At 47.2% G+C, this 27,464-nt stretch overlaps 1 protein-coding gene across 3 annotated transcripts in view; it reads right to left on the bottom strand.

Moving 5' to 3' along the window:
• The window catches only part of LOC147729362 (uncharacterized), a 347,110-nt gene that overhangs the window by 29,054 nt on the left and 290,592 nt on the right, over positions 1-27,464 (bottom strand). For all 3 annotated transcript variants that reach the window (XM_086959634.1, XM_086959632.1, XM_086959631.1), the window contains one exon: positions 2,837-2,935. In XM_086959634.1, the coding sequence (XP_086815760.1) occupies positions 2,837-2,935 (99 nt within the window). The remainder of the gene's footprint in view (positions 1-2,836; positions 2,936-27,464) is intronic.

A 27,464-nucleotide genomic window follows, 5' to 3' on the forward strand; every position in this document is an offset into this window, starting at 1 on the left:
GCCTTAAAATGTGTCTACGGTCTGCCATTGCAGAACCTGCGTGCAGTCTGGTACTGTCATGCTGGCTGGGCAAGTGCACCCACTTGCCAGCCCCTAAACCTTCCCTTAACTTCATATTAGTCACCCCTATGGTAGGCCTGAGGGCAGGGTGCCTTGGAAGTGTATGGTAGGACAAGCCCTGATGAGTGTGGCATGTCCTAGTAGTGAAATACAACCCAATTCGTTTTCACTATTGTAAGGCTACCTGCTCCCTTTAGGCCAGAATGGGCTGCTGGAATTATTACACTCTATAATCCCAGCAGGCTCAGGGAACATGGTAGAGACTCATGTTTAGTATGCCTGAACTCGGAATAATAAAATACTTCTTTTAGTAAAGTTTATTTTAATATCCTAGGTTTGCAAATGTTACTTTTAGAAAGTTAGCATTTGCTTGCTTAACCATTTCAGCCCGCCTCTGCTCTTGTGTGTATCTGCCTGTCTGAGTGTGTGAGTGACAGGGCTGGGAGTGGACAGGTGGTGAATAGCAGGATGAGACCTTAGTGTGTGGTGGGAGTTTCCCCTGAATGATGCATCAGGCTGTGCTCTACCTCCACAATGCTGGCTCCGCCCCCCTGGGGAGCGACTGATGACTCAGTCTGCACCTGGCCCAGGAAGGACCGAAGCTTGTCAACAAAGTGCTCAAGCTGCCCCTGTCTTCACAATGCCGGCTCCGCCCCCCTGGGGAGCGGCTGATGTGCCTGCCCTCACACTGAATGCAGAAGCAGAAGTACCCACCACAAGTGCTCAGGGACTGAGAACAGTTATGCAAAGGCCCCCCTGGCCTGTAAGAACAAAAGAAACTGGGTATAAAAGTAGGAGCCCTGCTCCTTGTAAATTAGATCCTGTTTGCGCTACAGAAGAAACTCTGCCCGAAGAGAAGGACCTGGAAGGACAAGGAGGAGTGCTGTCTCTGGCCTGTGTCTGGTGCCTTGCTGCAGAAGGAGAGGAAAGAAAAGACTACAAGAGACTTTTGCTTTTAATTAACTTTGTGCCAAACTCTGCTGAAAGATCTCCAAGGGCTTGCCTGTGAACTTGCCCCCTGACCAGCGCCCCAGGAACAGTGGGCGCTACCCCCCTGACCAAGGAACCACTGGAAGACGCTGTTTTCCTTCTGCGAGCCTCTCCAGGAAAAGCGGAGCGCGCTGTGACCATCGCACTCTTCAGCAACGCTCTGGGGGCTGCCCTCCCTCTAAACAAAGTGGCTGCCGCCTGCCTGGCCCCGAAGCATCGTGAAGACCAGCCCAGCTGATCCGAGCACCGTGACTGGCCCCGAGCTGCAGCTCGCAACGTGAAGAAAGGTGGCGCCCGGTGCCTGCTTGCACCCCTTCGTGTCTTGTGCCCCTGAACGCGCCGCCGCTGTCCGAGAAACAGCTGTTGCGTGGGGTGCCTGAGCGTCGCCTGGATTAATAGAGGCCTGCGCCGAGGATCGCTGCCCTCTGCGTGTGCCCTCCTGGTCAGGAAGTCTCAAGGCGCTCTGTCCCTGTGGCCCGGCCCGCGCCGCAACGCCAACCTCCGAGCTCGAGCCGAGCCGCCGCTCGCTCCAACCCCGGGAGGAAGACACCGCGACGCAGACCACCGCACTGACCTGTGGCCGGACTGCCTCGACCCTGTTCAAAGAAAACAAAGGTACTGTTGTTGCCCCCGCGGTGCGAGCATCTGGCCTGTCCGCTCGCACCGCCCTCTGATCTGCCGAGCCCTCGGAGCCGCGTGTGGAGCGCTCCCAGGGCCCCCGCTCTCTCCCCCGCCAGCCGCGCACAGCCGTGCGGCTCGCACAGAGAGGCAGACTCGAGCCAACCTGCCGCCGCTCCCGCTAGAAGCGTGAGCCCGGGCCGGTCGGGCCCATTCAGTCCTCGGAGGTGCGCCAAGGCCCCCAGCAGGCAACTCCGCCTTTGTTTTGATAAACTTGAACAGAAAGGCCCCAAACAATATCGTATTTTGGGAATTGGAAGCTGATAAAGAACTGTTTTGAAACGCTAACACAAAGATTGCTTATTGCTAGAAAGAACTGTGGCAACCTAACATAAAGTAAACTGGAACCTGACATTTTGAAAGTGCCTAAAACTGTATTTACAAGCCTGCTTGAAATTATATAAAGAAATATATTTTTACTACAAATACAGTTTGGTGTCATTGTGTGGTGGGTTGGTTGTGATGGTGTAAATATTGCAAATGTTTAACCCTATGTGCCCCAGAGATTAGCCTAAGACTGCTTAAGCCACACTACCTAGAGGGTAAGCAGAGGTTGTCTTGAAGGTAACCCTCAGCCCTGACGAGGAAGAGAGAGTCCCTGCTTGTCGCTAGTGCTGCACTGCGCCAACTAGAGACTCCCCCTTCCTACACCCGAGTCTAGCTGTAGCACCATGTACTGTACCATACCCAGGTCCTGTAGTGGCACACGTGATTCTGACTGTTGCTTCAAGTCCTATTCCATACCTGGGACCTTCTGTGGCACAAGTGAGTCTAACAGTGGCACTGAATACTGAACCATACCCAGGCACTGTAGAGGCACAAGTGAGTCTAATAGTGGCACTGAATACTGTACCATGCCCAGGCTCTGTTGAGGCACAAGTGAGTCTAACAGTGGCACTGAATACTGTACCATGCCCAGGCTCTGTTGAGGCACACGTGAGTCTAACAGTGGCACTGATTACTGTACCATGCCCAGACTCTGTTGTGGCACAAGTGAGTCTAACAGCGCCACCCAATATCGTACCATGCCCAGGCTCTGTTGAGGCACAAATGAGTCTAACAGTGGTACTCAATACTGTACCAATGTGGGGTTTGCAGTGGCACTTACTCTGCCAGGTCCCAGTACTTGACCGCTCCATCCTGGCCAGCAGAGAGGATAATCCCTTGCCCATCCTGAGGGGACATCTTCAGCTTCACACAGTCAACCCTGTGGGAGAGAGAGGGCATGATGGTGAGTAGAGAAGAGCATGGCACCCTAGTAGGGCTCAATGGTGTGAAGGGAAGAGGAGGGCACAATGGTTGAGAAGGGAAGAGCAGAGCACCCCAGAAGGGCATTATGGGTGAGAGGGGAAGAGGGCACCTCTGAAGGGCACGATGGTGAGAGGGGAAGAGGATGGCACTCTATAAGGCACAATGGTGAGAAGGGAAGAGCAGGGCGCCCTAGTAGGGCAAGATGGTGAGAAGGGAAGAGGGCACCCTAGAAGGGCACGATGGGTCAGAGGGAAGAGGGCACCCTAGAAGGGCACGATGGGTCAGAGGGAAGAGCCTGGCACCCCAGAAGGGCACGATGGGTGATAAGGGAAGAGCAGGACACCCTACAAGGGCACGATAGGTGAGAAGGGAAGAGGGCACCCTAGAAGGGCACGATGGATCAGAAGGGAAGAGCATGGCACCCCAGAAGGGCACGATGGGTGAGAAGGGAAGAGCATTGCACTCAAAAAGGGCATGATGGGTGAGAAGGAAGAGCATGGCACCCCAGAAGGGCATGATGGGTGATAAGGGAAGAGCATGGCACCCCAGAAGGGCACCATGGGTGAGAAGGAAGAGCATGGCACCCAAGAAGGGCACAATGGTAAGAAGGGAAGAGCATGGCACCTAGGAGGGCACGATGGTGAGAAGGGAAGGGCATGGCACCCTAGAAAGGCACGATGGGTGAGAAGGGAAGAGCATGGCACCCCAGAAGGGCATGATGGTCAAAAGGGAAGAGCATGGCATGGCACCCTAGAAAGGCATGAAAGGCATGATGGTGAGAAGGAAGAGATGCTGGAGGCTCCCTTAAGTCCTCCTTATTCAAGAAAGCCACAGACAAGAACACCATACTCCATTACAATAGCTCACATCCCAGAAATTTGAGGGCTAATTTGCCGTACGGACAACTCCTGCGCATTAGGAGGAATTGTTCGGAGCTGGCACAATTCGACCAACATGGGCAGAACTTTTGTGAGGAATTAACACAACGGGGGTACCCCAAAAAACTATTGAAACACTCTTTCAAGAGAGCACGCTATACACCTAGAGAGTGCCTTCTTGAAACCAAAATCAAGCGTGACCTAGAGAACCTGGTTTGTGTGACTACATTTTGTGCTGATACTCACAAAATACGTCAATTGGTGCTAAAACATTTGCACTTACTTGAAGAACTAGACACACCGATTCCACGTCCAATATTTGCTTTTAAAAGAAATCAAAATATTGGCCAACAAATAGTTCGTGCAGACATAAGAACAGCCAAACCTAAAAGTGACTTGTTGTCTCAATGGGGTCTTAAACCCATTGAAGGACACCACAGATGTGGTAATTGCATTGCTTGTGACACAACCATTGAAGGCCAAACTTTTCAACACCGCAACACAACATGGTCACACACAGGCTTTACCAATTGCAGAACTAAAAATGTTGTTTACGCCATCATTTGCCCTTGTTCTAAAATCTACATAGGCAAGACCAATCAACAGGTCAATACACGCATGACACAGCACAGGTCACGCATTAAGAACAAAGTTCTAACTGCGCCCTTAGCCCAACACTTCTCAGATAAACAACATGGTGAGAATGAGTTCACATGGACTGTACTATTCAGCATAAACCAGCCTAAACCAGGTACCAACATTGAAAAAATCCTATTGAAAAAGGAAGCTTACTTAATACTTAAGTTTAACAGCACTCAAACCGGGTTGAATTCACTCTCGGAAATTTCACAGCTGTAAAAATTTCCACTTGACCAAATACTGAAAAACTACAATACCCACAATGCCGAGTGCATGGTTCACTATGTTGTAGGAGCTCCAGACGGCCACACGGCTGCCTGAATGTTCGCATTTGCTGGTTAGACATCACAAGAGCGAGGTGGGTGTAAGTGAGGCTCCGAAAGCACTATGACAAGCCTAACAGCTGTAGCTGGTAACTAAGGAAATCTCTCCTTTTCATTTCAGCGTGATTCATATACACGCCGTTGTGAATTCCGCGGAGGATTCTAAACTTGGCCCCCGCCATTGACTAAAACTTCACACAGAGAACGATAAGGAGAAAACGGCATGGCGACCGGTGTTCTCCGCTCTACCTTCAAACAATAGGTATGTTTCCTAACACTCCCTCGCATAACCCTATTGTCCAGGGTGTCAAAATAGATTTTAACACTGAGCACAACGTTTGTGTCTCATAGGTACCATCGTAATTGCATTGACCATTGAAAGGATCTAGACAGAGCCTTACCGTTATACCTGACTAAGGTAAGAAATCCTGTGCCTTTCCAGTCTGGAGTCAGTCACACTGTGCTGCCCCGGGTGGTCTAGTAAGCATAGGAATTAATTCTCTTGCAGAACTCATCTTCTGTCACATTGAACATCTGCAGCGCACAGCCCTGCATGAGCAATTGGACCATCGAGACCATACCACCGTTTCACGAAGGTAATGAGTCCGGTAGCTCTTAGCGACCGTAGGGGGTCGACAAGTGTCCAAATATTATTATTTTTTTAAAACAAACTTCCTTTATTTACATAGATCAACTACAATGACAGAGCCCTGAGGAGAATCTGCGATTCTTTACAAATTCGAAACGCGTCGGCAAACGGCAACTATAAATTATCTGTCCCAGAAGAGACTATTCAGTATTTCTGAACTGATTGCAAAAAAATTCAATTCTTGTTGCCATTCTTTCATTTTGTGGTTTTTGTAGCGGCTTACATTCTTGCAAAGAATAATCATTTGGTGAAATAATCGCCATTTTTTGCTTTTGAATAAGAAGTTTGTGCATAATTGCTTGTTTAACTGTATATATGTTATTTGTATAGTAGTTGTAAATAGGTGTCATTGTGTCTTGTACATTGTTGTAAAGTGTTCTTCTCGCCTTCAAAACAGTTCATTTTTGAAAATAAGTTCAAAAGGGCTAAATAAATTTACCCTTACAAACAAGTGATTCATTTCTTGTTTGTGGTCTCAAAATGTTTAGAGATTAATTATTTGAGAGGGCCAGCAACTACTTTTTCCTTGTGATATATATCGGTCCAGCTGCCCCCTCGTCCCAGGACCAGACTCCGTTGTTTTACAAAAAAAAAAAAAAAGAGAAGGAAGAGCATGGCACCCTAGAAGGGCATGATGGTGAGAAGGGAAAAGCATGGCACCCTAGAAGGACAGGGTGGTGTGAAGGGAAGAGCATGGCACCCAAGAAGGGCATGATGGTGAGAAGGGAAAAGCATGGCACCCCAGAAGGACATGATGGGGAGAAGGGAAGAGCATGGCACCCAAGAAGGGCATGATGGGTGAGAAGGGAAGAGCATGGCACCCAAGAAGGGCATGATGGGTGAGAAGGGAAGAGCATGGCACCCAAGAAGGACATGGTGGTGAGAAGGGAAAAGCATGGCACCCCAGAAGGACATGATGGGTTAGAAGGGAAGAGCATGGCATCCTAGAAGGGCATGATGGGTGAGAAGGGAAGAGCATGGCACCCAAGAAGGACATGGTGGTGAGAAGGGAAAAGCATGGCACCCCAGAAGGACATGATGGGGAGAAGGGAAGAGCAGGGCACCCCACAAGGGCACAATGGGTGAGTAGGGAAGAGCATCTCACCCCAGGAAGACATGATGGTCAGAAAGGAAGAGCATGGCACCCTAGAAGGGCACGATGGGTGAGAAGGGAAGAGCATGGCACCCCAGAAGGACATGATGGGGAGAAGGGAAGAGCATGGCACCCCAGAAGGACATGATGGGGAGAAGGGAAGAGCATGGCACCCCAGAAGGACATGATGGGGAGAAGGGAAGAGCAGGGCACCCTACAAGGGCACGATGGGTGAGAAGGAAGAACATGGCCCCCAGAAGGGCACAATGGGTGAGAAGGGAAGAGCATGGCACCCCAGAAGGGCACGATGGGTGAGGAAGAAGAGCATGGCACCCTAGAAGGGTACACTCGTCATAAAGGAAGAGCATGTCACCCCAGAAGGGTACGATGGTCAGAAAGGAAGAGCATGGCACCCTAGAAGGGCACGATGGGTGTGTAGGAAAGAGCATGGCACCCTAGAACGGCACGATGGGTGAGAAGGGAAGAGCATGGTGCTCTTGACGGGCACGATGGGTGAGAAGGGAAGAGCATGGCACCCTAGAAGGGCACAATGGTGAGAAGGTAAGAACATGGCACCCTAGAAGGGCATGATGGGTGAGAAGGGAAGAGTATGGCACCCTTGAAGGGCACAATGGGTGAGAAGGGAAGAGCATGGCACCCTAGAAGGGCACGATGGGTGAGAAGGGAAGAGCAGGGCACCACATAAGGGCACAATGGATGAGAGGGGAAGAGCATGGCACCCTAGAAGGAAATGATGGTGAGAAGGGAAGTTTAGGGAACCCTAGATGGACACAATGGGTGAGAAGGGAAGAGCAGGGAACCCTAAAAGGACACAGTGGTGAGAAGGGAAGAGGAGCGCACCCGAGAAGGGCATGATGTGTGAGAAGGGAAGAGCATGGCACGCCAGAAGGGCACAATGGGTGAGAGCGGAAGAGCAGGGAACCCCAGAAGTACATGATGGGTGAGAAGGGAAGAGCATGGCACCCTAGAAGGGCACGATGGGTGAGAAGGAAGAGCATGGCACCCGAGAAGGGCGGGATCGGTGAGAAGGGAAGAGCATGGCATCCTAGAAGGGCACAATGGGTGAGAAGGGAGGAGCATGGCACCCCAGAAGTACATGATGGGTGAGAAGGGAAGAGCATGGCACCCTAGAAGGGCACGATGGGTGAGAAGGAAGAGCATGGCACCCGAGAAGGGCGGGATCGGTGAGAAGGGAAGAGCATGGCATCCTAGAAGGGCATGATGGGTTAGAAGGGAAGAGCATGGCATCCTAGAAGGGCATGATGGTGAGAAGGGAAGAGCATGGCACCTGAGAAGGGCACGATGGTGAGAAGGGAAGAGCAGGGCACCCTAGAAGGACATGATGGGTTAGAAGGGAAGAGCATGGCACCCTAGAAGGACACAATGGTGAGAAGGGAAGAGCAGGGCACCCTAGAAGGACACAATGGGTGAGAAGGGAAGAGCATGGCACCCCATAAGGACACAATGGGTGAGTAGGGAAGAGCATGGCACCCTAGAAGGGCATGATGGTGAGAAGGGAAAAGCATGGCACCCCAGAAGGACATGATGGGGAGAAGGGAAGAGCATGGCACCCCAGAAGGACATGATGGGGAGAAGGGAAGAGCATGGCACCCAAGAAGGGCATGATGGGTGAGAAGGGAAGAGCATGGCACCCAAGAAGGGCATGATGGGTGAGAAGGGAAGAGCATGGCACCCAAGAAGGACATGGTGGTGAGAAGGGAAAAGCATGGCACCCCAGAAGGACATGATGGGTTAGAAGGGAAGAGCATGGCATCCTAGAAGGGCATGATGGGTGAGAAGGGAAGAGCATGGCACCCAAGAAGGACATGGTGGTGAGAAGGGAAAAGCATGGCACCCCAGAAGGACATGATGGGGAGAAGGGAAGAGCATGGCACCCCACAAGGGCACAATGGGTGAGTAGGGAAGAGCATCTCACCCCAGGAAGACATGATGGTCAGAAAGGAAGAGCATGGCACCCTAGAAGGGCACGATGGGTGAGAAGGGAAGAGCATGGCACCCTAGAAGGACATGATGGGGAGAAGGGAAGAGCATGGCACCCAAGAAGGACATGATGGGGAGAAGGGAAGAGCATGGCACCCAAGAAGGACATGATGGGGAGAAGGGAAGAGCATGGCACCCAAGAAGGACATGATGGGGAGAAGGGAAGAGCATGGCACCCTAGAAGGGCACGATGGTGGGAAGGGAAAAGCATGGCACCCAAGAAGGGCAAGATGGGTGAGAAGGGAAGAGCATGGCACCCCACAAGGGCACAATGGGTGAGTAGGGAAGAGCATCTCACCCCAGGAAGACATGATGGTCAGAAAGGAAGAGCATGGCACCCTAGAAGGACATGGTGATGAGAAGGGAAGAGCATGGCACCCTAGAAGGGCACGATGGGTGAGAAGGGAAGAGCATGGCACCCTTGAAGGGCACAATGGATGAGAAGGGAAGAGCATGGCACCCTAGAAGGGCACGATGGGTGAGAAGGGAAAAGCATGGCACTCCAGAAGGACATGATGGTGGGAAGGGAAGAGCATGGCACCACAGAAGGACATGATGGTGAGAAGGGAAGGGCATGGCACCCTAGAAAGTCACAATGGGTGAGAAGGGAAGAGCATGGCACCCCAGAAGGACATGGTGGTGTGAAGGGAAGAGCATGTCACCCTAGAAGGGCACGATGGTCAGAAGGGAAGAGCATGGCACCCTAGAAGGGCACAATGGTGGGAAGGGAAGAGCATGGCACCCCAGAAGGGCAAGATGGGTGAGAAGGGAATAGCATGGCATCTCAGAAGGGCACAATGGGTGAGTAGGGAAGAGCATGGCACCCTAGAAAGGCATGATGGTCAGAAGGAAGAGCATGGCACCCTAGTAGGGCATGATGGGTGAGAAGGGAAGAGCATGGCATCCAAGAAGGACATGATGGGTGAGAAGGGAAGAGCATGGCACCCTAGAAGGACAGGGTGGTGTGAAGGGAAGAGCATGTCACCCTAGAAGGGCACAATGGTGGGAAGGGAAAAGCATTGCACCCAGGAAGGGCAAGATGGGTGAGAAGGGAAGAGCATGGCATCTCAGAAGGGCACAATGGGGGAGTAGGGAAGAGCATGGCACCCCAGGAGGACATGATGGTCAGAAAGGAAGAGCATGGCACCCCAGAAGGACATGGTGGTGAGAAGGGAAGAGCATGGCACCCCAGAAGGACATGGTGGTGAGAAGGGAAGAGCATGGCACCCCAGAAGGACATGATGGGTGAGAAGGGAAGAGCATGGCACCCAAGAAGGGCACGATGGGTGAGAAGGGAAGAGCATGGCACCCAAGAAGGACATGGTGGTGAGAAGGGAAAAGCATGGCACCCCAGAAGGACATGATGGGTTAGAAGGGAAGAGCATGGCATCCTAGAAGGGCACGATGGGTGAGAAGGGAAGAGCATGGCATCTCAGAAGGGCACAATGGATGAGTAGGGAAGAGCATGGCACCCCAGAAGGGCATGATGGTCAGAAAGGAAGAGCATAGAACCCCAGAAGGACATGATGGTGGGAAGGGAAGAGCAGGGCACCCTACAAGGGCACGATGGGTGAGAAGGAAGAACATGGCCCCCAGAAGGGCACAATGGGTGAGAAGGGAAGAGCATGGCACCCCAGAAGGGCACGATGGGTGAGGAAGAAGAGCATGGCACCCTAGAAGGGTACACTCGTCATAAAGGAAGAGCATGTCACCCCAGAAGGGTACGATGGTCAGAAAGGAAGAGCATGGCACCCTAGAAGGGCACGATGGGTGTGTAGGAAAGAGCATGGCACCCTAGAACGGCACGATGGGTGAGAAGGGAAGAGCATGGCACCCTAGAAGGGCACAATGGTGAGAAGGTAAGAACATGGCACCCTAGAAGGGCATGATGGGTGAGAAGGGAAGAGTATGGCACCCTTGAAGGGCACAATGGGTGAGAAGGGAAGAGCATGGCACCCTAGAAGGGCACGATGGGTGAGAAGGGAAGAGCAGGGCACCACATAAGGGCACAATGGATGAGAGGGGAAGAGCATGGCACCCTAGAAGGAAATGATGGTGAGAAGGGAAGTTTAGGGAACCCTAGATGGACACAATGGGTGAGAAGGGAAGAGCAGGGAACCCTAAAAGGACACAGTGGTGAGAAGGGAAGAGGAGCGCACCCGAGAAGGGCATGATGTGTGAGAAGGGAAGAGCATGGCACGCCAGAAGGGCACAATGGGTGAGAGCGGAAGAGCAGGGAACCCCAGAAGTACATGATGGGTGAGAAGGGAAGAGCATGGCACCCTAGAAGGGCACGATGGGTGAGAAGGAAGAGCATGGCACCCGAGAAGGGCGGGATCGGTGAGAAGGGAAGAGCATGGCATCCTAGAAGGGCACAATGGGTGAGAAGGGAGGAGCATGGCACCCCAGAAGTACATGATGGGTGAGAAGGGAAGAGCATGGCACCCTAGAAGGGCACGATGGGTGAGAAGGAAGAGCATGGCACCCGAGAAGGGCGGGATCGGTGAGAAGGGAAGAGCATGGCATCCTAGAAGGGCATGATGGGTTAGAAGGGAAGAGCATGGCATCCTAGAAGGGCATGATGGTGAGAAGGGAAGAGCATGGCACCTGAGAAGGGCACGATGGTGAGAAGGGAAGAGCAGGGCACCCTAGAAGGACATGATGGGTTAGAAGGGAAGAGCATGGCACCCTAGAAGGACACAATGGTGAGAAGGGAAGAGCAGGGCACCCTAGAAGGACACAATGGGTGAGAAGGGAAGAGCATGGCACCCCATAAGGACACAATGGGTGAGTAGGGAAGAGCATGGCAGCCTTGAAGGGCACGATGGGTGAGAAGTAAGAGCATGGCATCCGAGAAGGGGATGAAGGATCAGAAGGGAAGAGCATATCACCTGAGAAGGGCAGGATGGTTGCGAAGGGAAGAGTATGGCATCCTAGAAGGGTACGATTGTGAGTAGGGAAGAGCCTGGCACCCAGAACGGCACTATGGTGAGAAGGGAAGAGCATGGCATCCTAGAAGGGCATGATGGGTGGGCACCAAGACACACAGGCACACTTACTAGGGTAGAATACAGGTAAACATTAATGGTGATCAGATACGTATAGCAAATATGAACATGCGAGCTGAATTATAATCAGTTAAAGTAAACATCAGAGGGCTGGTACAATGAGGAAAGGTATTTATTTTATTTACTTTGAAAGATTTATAGAGCGCGAACGAGACCCTTGAAGATATCAGAGCGCTTTACAATAAGTGAGGTTAATTATACAACAGATAAATGCAGGTAAATCACATTTACATAACATCTTGTGCAACGTAAAGCAATAGGGTACAAAACAGGAAGGCATAGTTGATTCATGACAATGGCAAATATAGTGACTAGGTTGTCTAGTTGGACCCTTGACATAATAAGGAATACTGTTGAGAGTGCGAATGTTCTCAGAACTTACTTAGTCTATGTTCAGGTGAATTTTACCATGAGAATCGATTTTACTTCCTTTTTGAAAGATGCAGTGGAGGAATTCAGTCTGGTTTCTGGGGGTAGTTCATTCCAAATCCTGGGTGCTATCCCTGAGAAGGATCATTTATGCGTTTTCTTCTTGTTTCAGTAGTAGGTTTTCCGCACTTCTTGTGGATCTTATACCACAAGAGATTGTCAGTGTCTGTGTCACATACCTGGGTGCATTATGATGTATGTCCTTATGCGTGATGCACACTATTTTCAGGTGAATTCTGGCTTCAAATGGTAGCCATTTCAAGGATTTTAAGTCTGGGGAATTGCAGGACCTTCTTTTCGAGCCAGTGATGAGTCTCGCTGCAGCATTAATAGAGGCTCTTAGAGGTGCTGTTGTAGCTGTAGGAAGGCCACAGAGAGAGATAATTCCATAATCCACACGAGGGATAACTAGAGCTTGAACTACCATCTTGCAGTCATTGATTGGCAGAAAGGGTTTCAACTTCCTCAGTTTATTAATCTGGAAGTTTGCTCCCTTTGTTGCGTTCCTAATGTTTTTCTGCATATTGAGGTTGCAGTTGAGGGTTATACCAATGATTTCGCTGAGTCCACAATGGTTGGTTGAACGTTGAATGCAGTAAGATGTTTGAACCAGTCATGCATTATGGGGACTTTGGAGGGTGGAGCTATAAGGAGGAATTCAGTTTTTAGAGCGTTCAGTTTGAGATGGTTCTCTGCCAACTAAGTCTGGGTGTTTCCAAGCGTTGTGTTAAGCAATTTAATGTCTTCAGGGGGGTGTATCTTGAGGTATAGATGGGTATCGTCCGCGTACATGTGATATTGCACGTTAGACGCTTGTAGCGATTCGGTGAGTGGTTCCATGAATCAATTAAACAATGTTCGGGGATCGAGAGAACCCTTGCGGGACTCCCAACGTTACTGGAACGGGTTTGGACAGGGTGTTGTTGACCTTGAATTTTTGAGTCCGGTTTTGGAGAAAGGAGGTAAACCAGTTAAGCACTGACCCTGATAGACCCATTCTATGTTTCAGCAGATCTATCAAGTTCTCGTGTTTGACCGTATCAAAGACTGAGGAGGGGTCTAGAAGGATGAGTAGGCATGTACCGTTCTGATCAAGGATTTGTAGCGCATCGTCAATTATGTGTGTCATAGTTGATTCCGCGCTGTGACCTGCTCGGAAGCCTGATTGATGTTTGTTAAGAAGGTCAAAGTGATCAATATTTTTTTTCAATTGGTGGTGTACATATTTTTCCAATATTTTGGCCAAGGTAGGAATATTGGAAATAGGGCGATAGTTGTTTAGGTCCGCAGGGTCAGCTGTGGGTTTCTTTAGGATGGGTGATACCTGTCTCACTTTGAGGGTGTCCGGCATGCAACCATGTTGAAGTGAACTGTTAATGATTTTGGTCCAGAGAGGCAGAAGCAGTGGGGTTAAGTCTTTAACAGTGTTTGCGGGGAGAGGGTCGGTGAGGTGATTGGCAGGTTTCAGGGCACTGAGAATCTTGCCTATAGCTTCTTCAGTGTAAGTATCAAAGGATGAACAAGCTGCGTAATTTTTTAGGGCAAACTTTGAAGGGATTAGTTGTGATGCAGTTGGGAGTATTCGGGAGGTTTTGGTATGGGGACGTGAGTGTAAGATTAGGTCACTGAGGAGATCTTTCTTGATGTTGTCAGTTTTCAGATAAAAGAAGGCAGAAAATTCTTCACCAGTGGGTTGTGGACGGGCTATGTCTTGTACCCGTTGAGGTGCATCCTTAGATTGTTTTTTTATTAATTCAAAGAGTTTTTTGGATGATTTCTTGCTTGGTCTAGGTGGTGGCTGAAGAAGTCTGCTTTAGTGCGCTTGATATTTCTATAGTATGCATTTCTCTTTTTCCTTAGAATCTTGAGGTGCTTAGAGGATGGGACTGTTCTCCAGTTGTGTTCCGAAGTTCTAAGAGAACGTCTATCCTTGTTAAGTAGACCATTGTACCAGGGTTTAGAGTCTTTCGTGGACACTCTTTTTTAGTTGAAGGGGAGCTACCTCGTTATTTATCGACCATTGTACCAGGGTTTAGAGTCTTTCGTGGACACTCTCTTTAGTTGAAGGGGAGCTACCTCGTAATTTATCGAGGTCATAGAATTGAGGTAGTGGTCGGTGAGATCATGTACGTTAGAAGAATCCGCAGGGGGCAGCAGTAGATTGTAGCTGGAAGAAGGTAATGTGTTAGGATTTCGTTTTTTAAGGTCTCTTTTCTATACCTTTGGTTTTGTGGATTGAACCGAATTAATGCTCACTGTTTCCTTGATAAAGAAGGTGATGATATGATGGTCTGACCAATCACAGGGTTGGATCGACTCCAGCTGAATGGTATCAGTTTTGGAGATTATTAAATCCAAGATTGAGCCTTTATTGCGAGTAGGGCTGTTGCAAATTTGGGTGAGGTCCAGGGCGCTGAGTATGTTTTTGAGACTATTGACCACTGTATCGTTGTGGTTGTTCCAATGGAGATTGAAGTCGCCAAGGAATATTTGGGTGTTTTGCCGCCTGGTGTTCGTTGTGGCCATATCCATGAGGTGTTCGGTGAAGATGAGGTTGTCACCAGGTGGATGATAGATGATGTGTAACAAGCATAATTTTTTGCCATTGCTGTTGATGTCGAGGCATATGTATTCGCAAGAGGAGAATACTAGGGATATGGCTCTGTTTACGGCGATGTTGCTATGGTGTATACATGCGATACCTCCCCCTGTCTTACCCCTCCTGTCCAGTCTGATGATGTTGTAGTTTGGGGGTACTAGAATGTCGATGAGTGGCGTGGAGAATTCTGTTAGCCAGGTTTCGGTTAACATTATCAGGTCCAGATCATGTGAGATAATGAGGTCAGCAATGTCCGCTGCTTGTCTAGAGGCCAATCTACAATTTAAGAGTGTGCATTTAAGACGGGGTGTGATGAGGGAAGAAGTGGGATCCTGAATGAGTGAGACTCTTCTTAAATTATTGTCGATGATTCCTCTATTGTTGTGTGTAGAGGACCTGTGAGAGTTGTGGGCGATAGTAGGGATGGCCATATGGGTGGGAGATATGGGGATCGTTAGAGAGGGTTCGTAGCAGTGCAGAAGAGAGCGTAGATCGCTCTCCGAAAATGAATTCATCCTTCGCATTGGCCGCGTTGAAAAATTACAGGAGGGAACTGATTTCCAGCTGGGTAGAATACGTTTTGGATTGAATACTAGGTGCGTCGGGAGCTCGCTTGATATAGACGTTCTTGAAGATCTAGTGCGCCATGGTTGTCTCAATATCATCTCTTTAAAAGCGTGGCGTTCCTCTTTGATTTGGTGAAGTGCGGACATAATCTCATCCAGTCTGGTGTCTGGAGGAGTTATGAATGAGGTAGGTGGCTGTGATATGAATGTGGATGGCTGCGATGTGGACTGGTTAAGTGTGTGATGTGGTGCAGGAGTGAGTAGAGTTGGAGGCGATGTTGCGAATGTGGAACGGACAGTTGTTGATGTAGATGGCTGAGTTGCGGATGTGGCTAGCTGGTGTGTAGGTGTGGGGTTGTGATTGGGAGCGGTATGTAATCTGAGGGTGGCGTGTTTTCGAGATGGTAATGGGGTGTCCTATTATGTGCCAACAACTGACCTGGGGGCGTTGGCTGGAATGGGGGCAGAGTGTGTTAGGAGTGTCATTGTGAGGCAAGCACAAGGTAGGGGGTGAGATGATTATGGAAGGGGTGATGTTAGAGGGGGGGGCTATGATCGTATCTGTAAGGGGTTCAATTTCTATTGGAGGTGCAAATGCCGTCTCACTCGTGCTAGCTGGAGGTAAAGTGTGTAGGTTAGGTGAAGTGAAATGAGGTGTGTTGGTGGGAGGGGTAGTCAGGGTGGAAGAAGCGTATGGAACCGATGCCAGTAGTGGAGGGGGGAAGCTGTCTGAGGGGGTTAGAGATGTGACATCTTGTGTGCTGGAGGTGGGAGTAGCTTGGGTAGTAGTTTGGGGATTAGACATTTGGGGCCAGATGTAGGTGGCCAAATACCGAGCGGTAATGCAGAAATTCGGTATTTGGCTGGGAGCAATGTAGGTGAGGTCAAACCTACTTGCTAAATAGCGATTCCTTCTTTTGCTCTTGCATTTAAGGAATTGGAAATAGCAATTCCTTAAATGCAATGTAAGCAGCACTATAAATAGTGCACTTCAGCCATAAGGAATCGCTAATTATCACCAACTTCAAGTTGGTGGTAAGTAGCGATTTCCTTAAAAAAAGCACTTTTTTGCTTTTTCAAAAGTGCACACCAACAATAAATAAGAATCAAAAAGCATTGCGTACTTTAAAACATTGTATACTGGACCTTCTACCGTACAAGTACTTGGGAAAGAATTCACATATAGAGCACAGCTAAAAATGTTTGGTCATAGCTGAGGGCCACGCCCCCTAAAAATATACTTCTAGCTCCGGGTCTGCATCAGACATTTAAATGGTCCCCCACCAGCATCGGTCTGTGCAGGTAACAGCGATGGGGGGGGGTAAATTAAAATAAATAAATAATTCATTTCCCCTCTGCATCGTCCTCGAAATCCACCCCCCCCACCCCCCCATGCGGCCCCACCTCCTCACCGCTTTTACCTGCACGGACCACGGCTGTCACCAACAAATCACCACACATGACAGAATTGGGGTCACTTACTGATTAACACGTGGAGTTTACTAAATGGTTTCTCGCCACAGCTGGATCCATATCCCGCCCTCCAGAACCTCTGCCCCCCTCCCCCACTATAATGCTCCACAAACCCCTTTCAACTTACTCTCTCCTGGAAGGGTCATGAGAGGTTGGATTTATGGTAAAAAACAATAGCACCACATTTTAGAAGAGGAAAGTAGGAGACATTAAAATGTCCCCTCAACTTGTATTGAAGCAGAGGTCATTTTAGCTAGGAGTCGAGACAGCTAAATAAAGCCATTTTGGGCTTAAAAAATGCGGAGGCTTCCACCTGAATCGGGTGAGTGGGCATGTATGGGCCACGTGCTCGCAGGATACCCGGAAGTCGAGCTCCCATGGACCTTACAAAGTGGGCTGCAAAAGAGGCGATTTGTTCACACTAAGAGGAGATAGTTTATTTCACTCTCAGAGTCATGAGACCATAGTGGGGGGAGGGGCTGTTGCTGTTCAAAAACAATACTTCAAATAAAGCTTTCCGTCGCTGCCTTTCATGGGGTCATTTTCCGTCTATGATTGATTTGCAGCTTTGACATCAGTATTATTTCCTTCATATTGCTTTACCTTCTCTAATAAGACTCAAAAAGCCTTTTCAAAGCCTTTAAACTAACTCAACTGCACTCTTCCAGCACAGTCATTTAAGATGAAAGATGCTTTTAGCTCCTTCCAAGCTCCAGAGCCCAGGGCAGCTTTCCACCACATGTTGTGCATCTCTCCAACAGGTTGGTGTCTCTGAAATCACGCCCTGGGGGTGCTTGCACTTAGGACAATTATACCTGGATTTTCCTTTGTGCTGCTCTGCAAAACTGTCTTAATAGCGCTCTGTCACTTTAGGGCGCCCTGAAGCCCGCGTTAATGCCTGGTCGCGCTGTAACAAGACTGCAAAACAGAACAGAACATGTCGCGGAGGGGGTGATTTGGGGGTTACACCCCCCTAATAAATGTACTACCAGGTAATTACTTGGGTACAGGTGCTTTCAGTCAGGTGTCTGTGGGATTTCACCTGGGATAGTCCATACACTCACAGACAAATAAATACACGCACAGATGCACTCTTTCTCTCTTCTCTCTTTTGAAGATCATAAAAATATTGCTTATTTTGTAAAATACCAGGTTTTACCCCTAACAATCCCCACTCCTCTACCTCTCCCCTGCCTTTTAAGCCCCCCTCATGCCCTGCTTCTCATATAATGTATTTTAATATGATATGCCAGCATGATTTTTGGGAGTTCTGTCAGTGCTTAATTTGTAAAATATAAAGTCCGGGTGCTCACATTTTTGTGGGAGGCCACACCCATTCCGCCTGGCTCCACCCACCAACTTCACTGGCTCCACCCACATCCTCAACTGGCACGGCTGAAAGCCACATGTAATACCCGATTTGAATTCCTACCTTGGTAATATGATGGTTGACTTCAAACGTGCGGCTTTTGAGCTCCTTGAAAAGGATATCTTAATAAAATCAATGCAAAAACGCAAAAGAAACTGGATGTCATAACTTTTGAAACCGAAGATAATGAACTATTTCTGACCATTAAAGGCTTGACTCTAAAGTAATGCTGAGGTGACTATCTACTTCTGTTGTATGTTGTGCCTCCCCAGACTTGATTCTAAACTGCCCCTGACCAATCTTTTACTAAAAGACAGTACAACACCTCACACACTTCTCAATTCGTTTGCTCTTAGGATTTGGAGAATTTGTTATATATATATGTACATTTTGTTGCCAAAGCATACATGACATTATGTCGCGTTCTAATCTAGGACCCCGATCAATACTGTGACCTTATGCCCCTATTCGGCTATAATCCATTCATACCCCTATAATGGCATAAACGATCAGAGCCATATTTCAGAAACTCGCCTCTGCAGCTCATTACAGTACATGACACAGCAGAAGCCACTATCTTAGATTCCTAGATTACACTCCGAGTTCTTCAACAAGATAAAACTCAGCAACCTGGGAAAGCCCCGCTTGCTATGTTTTAATTAGTAATAGAACTCTAATGAGCAAGGAAAGGACGATCACTTCCTAGTGACATCTTTATTGACGTCTTATGTCCAAAAACTTACGTCAAACCAGGCACCTTTCAGGTACAAATATTACCAACGTTGCCTTAAGCAGATGCGATGGCATCGATGATCGCGATGGTGTGGTGAATACAGGAGCAGAACAGCTGTCCCTTGCAGAGCCCAGCAGATGCAAGCAGCCCACGGACGCTGCCCCTCCTCCTCCTTGACACGCTGAGAAAGACGTGTCTTTTCTCCTGCCGAGAAAATCCAGCTCCGGCGTTTCCAGCCTACTCTTGCGAGTGACTGGGATATCGAGTCCTGAAAGGAGATACAAGACCTCCAACATTCTATTCCAGAGGTATGGTGTTGACTAAAAACCCTTAGAGAGAATTCTTGAAGCAAACCTTGGCAAAACCAACTTAACTTAAACTGCTACTCACTTACTCCCTCCCAAGTATTAGGCTTAGGTCAGGTATACTGGGGTAGGCGTAGTTAGAAGCACCAGTTGAGTACGTTAGCTAAATGTATATATGAATGTATATATTTTGTTCATTTTAACCATTGTATGGCTAAGAAACCATATCAATGCTTTTACAGTACTATTTCGCAATCCTCATTTTACTGTACGCACTTTTTATAATAACGAGTCTTGCAATTGTGGCAATTCATTTCTCTTGCATGAGAAGAAAGACTGTTCAATAAATAATACCTTTTATTGAAAACGCCCGTCTCTCTATTCTCTGCATCTTGGTGAAAGTAATCTGCACAACTGAATGAGTTAAATATCTGTCTATTGTTTCACACGACTCTAGAGATTGACTCTTATTCTACGGAGCAAAGTTGTCATGTTTATGCGGTTTTTGGAAAACTGAATCTCTTCTTGTCTGAGCCAGGGAAGCTGATCACTTCCTATTCAGTCAAGAAAGTTTCCAGTGACCTCTGAGCTAGTTGGTAACAAACCCAATTAAGTTTAGCATAGTCAGTAGAGACCTGGAAGACCGCACTTCTACGTCTATACTGCTGTTTATGTTATTCCAATGCGCAGGGCCTATAGGGAAAATAGGAACTACACTCCATGGCGCCCAACGTTTGGTAAGGCGATAAAACTAACGCAAGACGTTAGAGTAACTCAGTCGTGCATTTTTCACACAGATCCTTTCTCCCGTAAATACTCCAATAGACGTCTGGAGTGGGTGAAAGGTTAAAATCTGCCCGAACTTAGTAGGAAGAGATTCCTATGTAAAGCTCTGGTTTATTCAACGTTGAAGGATACAGTGTTCCAAAATATTGTGCACCTAATCTTTGTCTCCTTGGAGACCTGCTCTGCAAAACATTACTGAGAATAAAATGTCAGACACTGAAAACGGAACAGTTGATGCCGCAGTAAATGCGACTCAGCAGGGTCCCGATAGTACAGGGACTAATGAACCGGGTGCGATAATCATCCCGGTCAACATAAGAAAAACTATAATGCTAAAACTTATAGAAAATGGACTGACCACACAAGGTGGCACAGTCATCTTCGTGATAGAGGCACACGAATATCGGCAGACAGAGGTATTCTATTCATGGATAAAATTTCCAGCGGCAAACGCTGCAATAAACAAGTTCCACTATTATAAAATAGGGGATCCACCGGAAGAGTACGCTCCTTTCGAGGAGATTGAAATCCCATTAAAATACCAAGAGCATTTGCTCTGGTTTAAAGGCGCCCTAAAACATAATGATCATATTACCAGGCTCGGTCCACTAGGTAGACCAGGAGCAACGTGGCCGGTTCTAGCCAGCTACACACCACATCCGGACATTGCAAAAATGTCAAAAGAAGAACTGTTAGTACAGCTAAAACATTAATTAAAATACATAGGCAATTAGTCCAATATTTAATACGGACTGCAACAGTCCAAACAACTGTTAATGTCCCACAGCTGACCCCTCATCAGGGGAACACAAATAAAATTACACCACAGAACATACAATCATGTCTTGGTAAAACACCCATAAAACGGGAACAAATTCCTTTCTGGTTAGCGCAGAAAATTACTCAAATAGAGGAAGTATTTCCAAATACTACCCCTATTGAGAAACACAGAATCCTGACCATCTGCCTTCCAATGGGGATCGCACCACACGTGGAGGACTGTGACACTTGGGGTACACTCTTTGCTTCCATTTACACAAAAACACATGGTGTTCCGTCCATGGCGGTAATACCAGATGTGCTAAAACAGATTCGGAATGAATACGGTCTAGAACCTGCTTTAACTCTTGGTATGAAATTACTGAAAGACTTCAAGCAGGTCTCGGCTATATTACTAGCCAATATAAAAGGAGAAGCAGCATCTGTGGCGATCCACCAGAAATTGAAGGAAACAGATATAACAGATCAACCAATTGAGCTTGCCAGAATTATAGAAAAATGTTATGAAGAATTAGGTAAAGACAGCTTGGGTGGGAAACCAGTAAAACCCCAACTACTCGAAAATCCTGAAAAATTATTTATTAAAAATAATTCAAACACTCTAAAAAAGAACTGGGATGGAAATAAACAATCCACTCCCAAGGAAAAAGTTTTCCAGTCCAGAGGAAGGTCTCCTCGACGGAGGGAAAGAACTCCGACTCGAGAACATCAGTCTCCCCAGAGGGAGCCCTCTGAGAAAAGATATAACCTTAGAAATAGGGATAATTTGAAGAAGCCTGATAGATATCAAAGTATTGATACACGTCCCTCTCGATATTTTTCGCAGAAATCGGAAAGAAGAGGACGGTCAGACCCAGGAGAGCACACCAAGTCCAAAGACAAGGAACCTGCTCAAAGTAAAAAATCACAATTTCCAAGAAAGAAGGTAGCCAGTATTAGAGTAATCGAACATGCCGAGAATACTGAGGACACAGTTGAAAAACGGGAAGTGTGCACAGACAATGCTAGACAGTGCAGCAGAAATCACCATAGCTCGCAAGATCCTGATGAGTCATCTGGAGACAGTGGACACGAATGAATACATTCAAGTAGAAACTGCTGACACCAGAGTTAGCGAACCTCATAAGATATACAAAATAACACTGTGTATAGAGGGAGATAAGACCCGGAAAATAAGGGGTCTGTTCTGGGATAAACTCTCAAAAGGCTATGACATCCTGTTAGCTGAAAAAGATTGGCCCCCAGAGTTTGTCAGGGAGTGCCCTCATGGCGAACAAATGATTATGCCTGCCTTCTCGAATCACATTACGATTCATACTAAATATATATATGCAAGGAAATGGGCAGTGGCCCAGGCACCAGCATTATATAAAAATCATGTAGGATGGGATGAGGACTCTCCTCCTCACAAAATCCAGTTAAAAAGTCAACCGACTGCACAAAGGCAGTATACAATTAAGCAAGAAGCTAAAAAACAAGTCAGGGAGATTTTAGATCAACTTGAATACCAGGGGGTGATTGAAACATGTACCTCTCAAATGAACAATCCTTTGTTTCCTGTCTCCAAACCTGACGATTCATATCGTCTAGTCTTGGACTACAGACACCTAAACACATGTTGCAAAACATTTGCAGTACAGAATTCGCATAGTGCTGCACTAATGAATAACATAGTTCGGAAAAAATATAAAACGACATTAGATATATCTAATGGTTTCTTTTGTCAAAACATTGCACCATAAAGCAGATACTTGACCGCTTCCTCAGTAATGGGGTCTCAGAAAAATTTCTGTAGGCTCCCACAGGGATTTAAGAACAGCCCAGGACTATTCTCAGCCAGAGTAACAGAGTTACTACAAATGTATGATGATGAGGCATTATCTTATGTAGATGATATCTATCTCACAGACGACGACTTGGAGACTCACTTGAAAAGAGTGAACACCATAATACTTCGGTTCGCAGCAGAGGGTTACAAATTCAATTTTAAAAAGTCTTGAATTGCCCATCTGACAGTATTATTTTTAGGATACGAATTATCAAGTGAAGGAACAAGCCTAGCGGACAACTTCTTAGAGAAGTGCGCTGTACTCCAAGCACCAAAAACACTGAAGAAGGTTTCCTGAATTTCGGAAGAACTTACATTCTAAATTATGCAGAGAGAGTTAAACCTCTCTACGAACTAATTAAACCTGATTTTAAACCAATCAACTGGACTCAAAAACACACAGAAATTTTGAGATCACTTGAGGAAATATAAATTTTATGATCAATTGTGTCCCCTATCTCAGACCCCAATGACTCCGTGTACGCGCTACAAGTACATGTATGTTCCCTCCACTTCCAGCTATGAAGACGCAAATACATTTGCGTCCAACGTTAACATGTCCTCTTTCAGATCCACCATGAATGGGTCGAATATTCCGTTCCTAAGTATGCCTTGCCAACGTCTTTATGTGGTGTACTTTACACGTTTTTCAGCCCTGGCGAAGTAGGCCCTGAATTCTGCCATCGAGCCTTTTCCTGCCTTCTGACTCTGAATGCCTCAGCCTAGGCCTGCATCTGTACCCGTGACCCTGTCTTACTCCCTGCGCGGCTAACGGCGCTTGGCTCAGCCTGTTGCCTGCCAAGACTGTATTCAGCCTTCGAATTATCTGCTCCGCTCCTCGAAAAATACATTCTTGTCTAGTAGTTCAAGTAAACATCCTTCCAGCTGCAGAGCAAAGGGCCCGGCCTCACTGTCTCCGTGCAAGTAATTCATAGCTCCTGTTACCATGGTAGGCCCATGCCCCCTCGCATCTCATGCAGACACGTAGACGCTTATACACGCACTCACAGTTAGTATAGAATAGCCTCTGTCCGAGAGACCTTTCTTTCCAGATAATACAGTTCCTTAAACATAAGATATTAGATATGATTTGGGATTAGGTTGATCTGACATCCCAGACTGTTGTCTCCACATGTAAGGCTAAATGTCAAGTCCCATTCACCCTCCAGTTACACGTCAATCGCACGTCATGCTACTGCGCGCGCATCTCTGCCATGTATTTCTGCTGACACTGTAGGATTCTCAGATGGATCCACCTACTTGTGACATCATGTTAATGACGTTTCTAATGACGTTTCTAGTTCACGCCTTCATGCACGCCTATTATAACGCCTATCCATTACGTATGTGTATTCTTATCTCTCCTCTCCGCTGTTACGCCTTCTGCATATGCCTTTACTGTAATGCATTGACTATATATATGAATGATTGCCAATAAAGTATTGTCTGTCAGTCCCTTCCCGAACCTACGTGGTGACGGAATGGTATGCCACCTTTGGTTCGAACCAAATACCCATTCCTTTTTAAGGAATAAAACCCCTTTTTGAAAACCTCAATTATCACGGATTTTGCCTCTTATTTTTATGAGTTATTCTTATTGAACTTTACCGCATAAATTAAGTATATAATTTTACCACATAATTGGCGCCCGAACAGGGACCCCTCCCCCACCTTACGCGCCGGAGGTGCGTTGCAGGCCTGGCCCCCTGCCACAGCCGGACGGACAACTACGCGTACCCGCAGGATTTCCTGTATCTCCCTCAGGCCAACGGAGGTGACTGAGGCTGCGATCAACACCCAAACGAGGCGGTGAGGAGTGCGAAGGATCCCGACCAGAGCCTAGCTGAGAGAGCAAGATCCGAGGTATACGGAGGCCCACCAGGTTCCGAAATTCCGAAGTATCCGCGTCACGAGTCGAGTCCGAATCCAGTCCGGTCCAGTCCAGTCCAGAGTTTCCGAGGCCTTCCGTTTCCGTGCTTCCCGGTGAGTACCGTTGCTGGGGACGCATCTAGACGTGCGCATTAGTTTGTGCCGGTCAAGACGGGTTTGGGTACACAGACCTGGTCTGCACTGTTTTAGCAGTGTATCTGTACTGTCCTAGCAGTATATCCTGTCTGCACCGTTTAGCGGTGTATCTGTACTGTTTAGCAGTACATCCAGTATCATGCAGTTAGCTAGTTTTATTCTAGTCATTGTTGTTCGTTTTAAAATGTTTTAATGTCTTCTCAAAATGTCGTGGTATGAGTGATTGTTCGATCTCCATTATTGTGATTATTGTGTTCAGTGTGTTCATATCTGAGTAAGGATCAAGTAGACTGATTTTAAGATGCCGTTATTCTCTAAATTAAGACAGATAAAGACAGATAAAAACTAGAAAAGGGATACTCGAGGAAGCTGTTCCCATTCCACCTAGGGACACTCCAGGGTACTTTATGTACCACAAACACTGCCTAGATGCCGTTTTATATCTCGATTTATGGGTGGACTACACCAAGGATCTAGCAGAGAGTCAGAGATGGCCCGCTGCTGGGACATGGGATGCAGATTGCATCATGAGAGTAGAAGAAGCATTATGGAAAAAGAAAGCCAGACAGTCACAGAAAGATGCCATTGAATTATGGCGTAAAGAATCGCATAGGCGTACAGAAAAAGCACACAGAAAAGAAGAGAAAAGGAAAGAGGATTCAGACAAGGCCCGAGAAAATGTATTAGTTGAGGAAGGTATCCGAGTAAAAATAGAACAAGTAGATAGACAACGAAACACACTTATGAATGGTATGTATCCTCTTCTGACCGAAGGTTTACCTAAGGCCACCCCAGAAGTACCAAAAGATCTGCCACCTCCAATGCTCCCGACTAAAGTGCATCACAAAACCGCAAAGGACATTTTCCTTTCTTCCTATCTAGACGATGTAGCCCCCGAATATGTTAATACCGCACCGCCACGCACACCTCCTCCTGGCGGCGCTTGACCCCGAGATAATCAGCCCCTCTCTCCGCGACAAGCTACTCCTCCTCCCGTTCCTCCCGTCCCGAATGTTCCTCCTGGTCTTCCAGCCGTTCTTCCACCTCTTCCTGCAACTAATCTTCCTACTTTGCACCCAACGAATCCCTTCGGAGCCGGCGCCTCAGGAGGCGCGTCCGGAGGGGCGACAGGTTTCCAGACAGGTTTCCAGACACCGCCACCAACACATAGGTGGACTTATAGAGACCTAGCACTACAACGTACACCTCAAGCAGCCGATTTTGACATATATAAAGAACGTCTTGGGGACTGCAGATATGATCCAGTACCCGGTAGAAATGACGACAGACTAATACTCGCATCAGTGCGCCTAAGACGGGTTACCAACTTTTTATTGACACTACCCGGAATGATTGATCATCTAGACAGAATATATCATTTTGTTCAAACAGGGGAAGGCCCTGAAAGTATTGGCCAGGCCATGGCTCACCAGAAAGCTGACACTCAAGCCAAGATATTACGTTTTTTTATAAACTGCCTAATAAGAGAACAAGATAGGCCGGGTGTAGACCCGGAGGAAATGAAAGCACTTCATAGATGGGTCAGAATATAGCAGACGGGAACTACGATAAACAGAGTTGTATAAAAAACCTGTATCAAAGAATCAGAAGCGCAGTAATAAAAATACATGAAAAAAGACAGTTAGAACCAGAAATAGAATCAGACAAGTTTGAATCCTCAGGGGAGGAGGACCCACCAGAAACGGCGACAGGACAAGCACAATTACCAGTTAGAGAAACGATAGCGTATGTAGGTAAAGGAAGACCCTTTAATAATTCAATGCGTCCAGTACGTCCAGAAAGTAAAAGAATTTTTCAGGAAGCCATGTGTAATCCGAGAACTCCTGAACACTTATTCCAAGCCACTGATAACAGACTTCGAAAACGAATGGGGTACCATGTACTCGATTCTATGGATGAACAAGAATTAGCTAGGTCAGCAGTACAATGGGCTAACAATCCTGAGAAATATAGTGATGATGCGTTAGCACACACATTTTTGAATATGACACCAAGCGAACAGCGTTTAGCTGGTACATACATGATACAACATTTACTTCTATTGTATATAAGCCAACATTCCGATCCAGGTCCTCTGCCTGATATATTGGCAGAACTACTCATGAACAAATGGAGAGGTCTAGGTACCGATCTAATTAAAGTAATTCTAGAACATCGGCACAGATATAGTGCCTTCCTGTGTCCACAGTCTGATTCAGCACACTCCATGGAAAGAAAAATGTATTACATAGACAGACAGAATCCGTTACGAGAAGTGCACCCAGTTCAGAATGCTGATAATACGCTTAGACGTGTGTTTGTGTACACACCCATAACTAAAATAGAATTATTAGAAATGAAAAAACTAGTACCTAGCCATGACAAAGATCCCGCAGGTTTTCACCGTGAAATAAAAGACATGTTACTCATGGGTGATTACACTTATCCTGACCTTATGAAAATATTGAAAGTACTGCTGCCTGCTGGCATTTACGAGAAACTTAAAGAAAAAGAATGGGAAGTAGGAAATGCAAAGATTGAGTGGGCTGCATTAGAAAACGAAGAAAATACTCGAGTTCCAGGCCTAGGGCTTGGAGACAAAGTTAAAGCGTTACCAGGATTGTTAGTACAAGTGTTGCCACATTTATTAAGTACGAAAAAGGAAGACTGGGGTGCAATCTCAGCCTGCAAACAGAAACCCGATGAAGACACTAGTGATTTTTATTCCTGTTTTGAAAAATGTTTTGGTATTAATAGCGGCCTGAAAGCAAGTAGCGAATCATATCCACACCTTTTTGTAACGAAATTAGTCGAGAATTCCCTGCCCCAGGTAAAGAACAGAGTACTGAAAGTCGAGAGTACTTGGCAAGCTAACACCCCTTCACAAATGTTACAAATGTTACAATATCACCAGAATAGA

This window comes from Lissotriton vulgaris, chromosome 2_2 (assembly GCF_964263255.1).
Source record: "Lissotriton vulgaris chromosome 2_2, aLisVul1.2, whole genome shotgun sequence".
In the NCBI taxonomy this organism is placed as follows: domain Eukaryota; kingdom Metazoa; phylum Chordata; class Amphibia; order Caudata; family Salamandridae; genus Lissotriton; species Lissotriton vulgaris.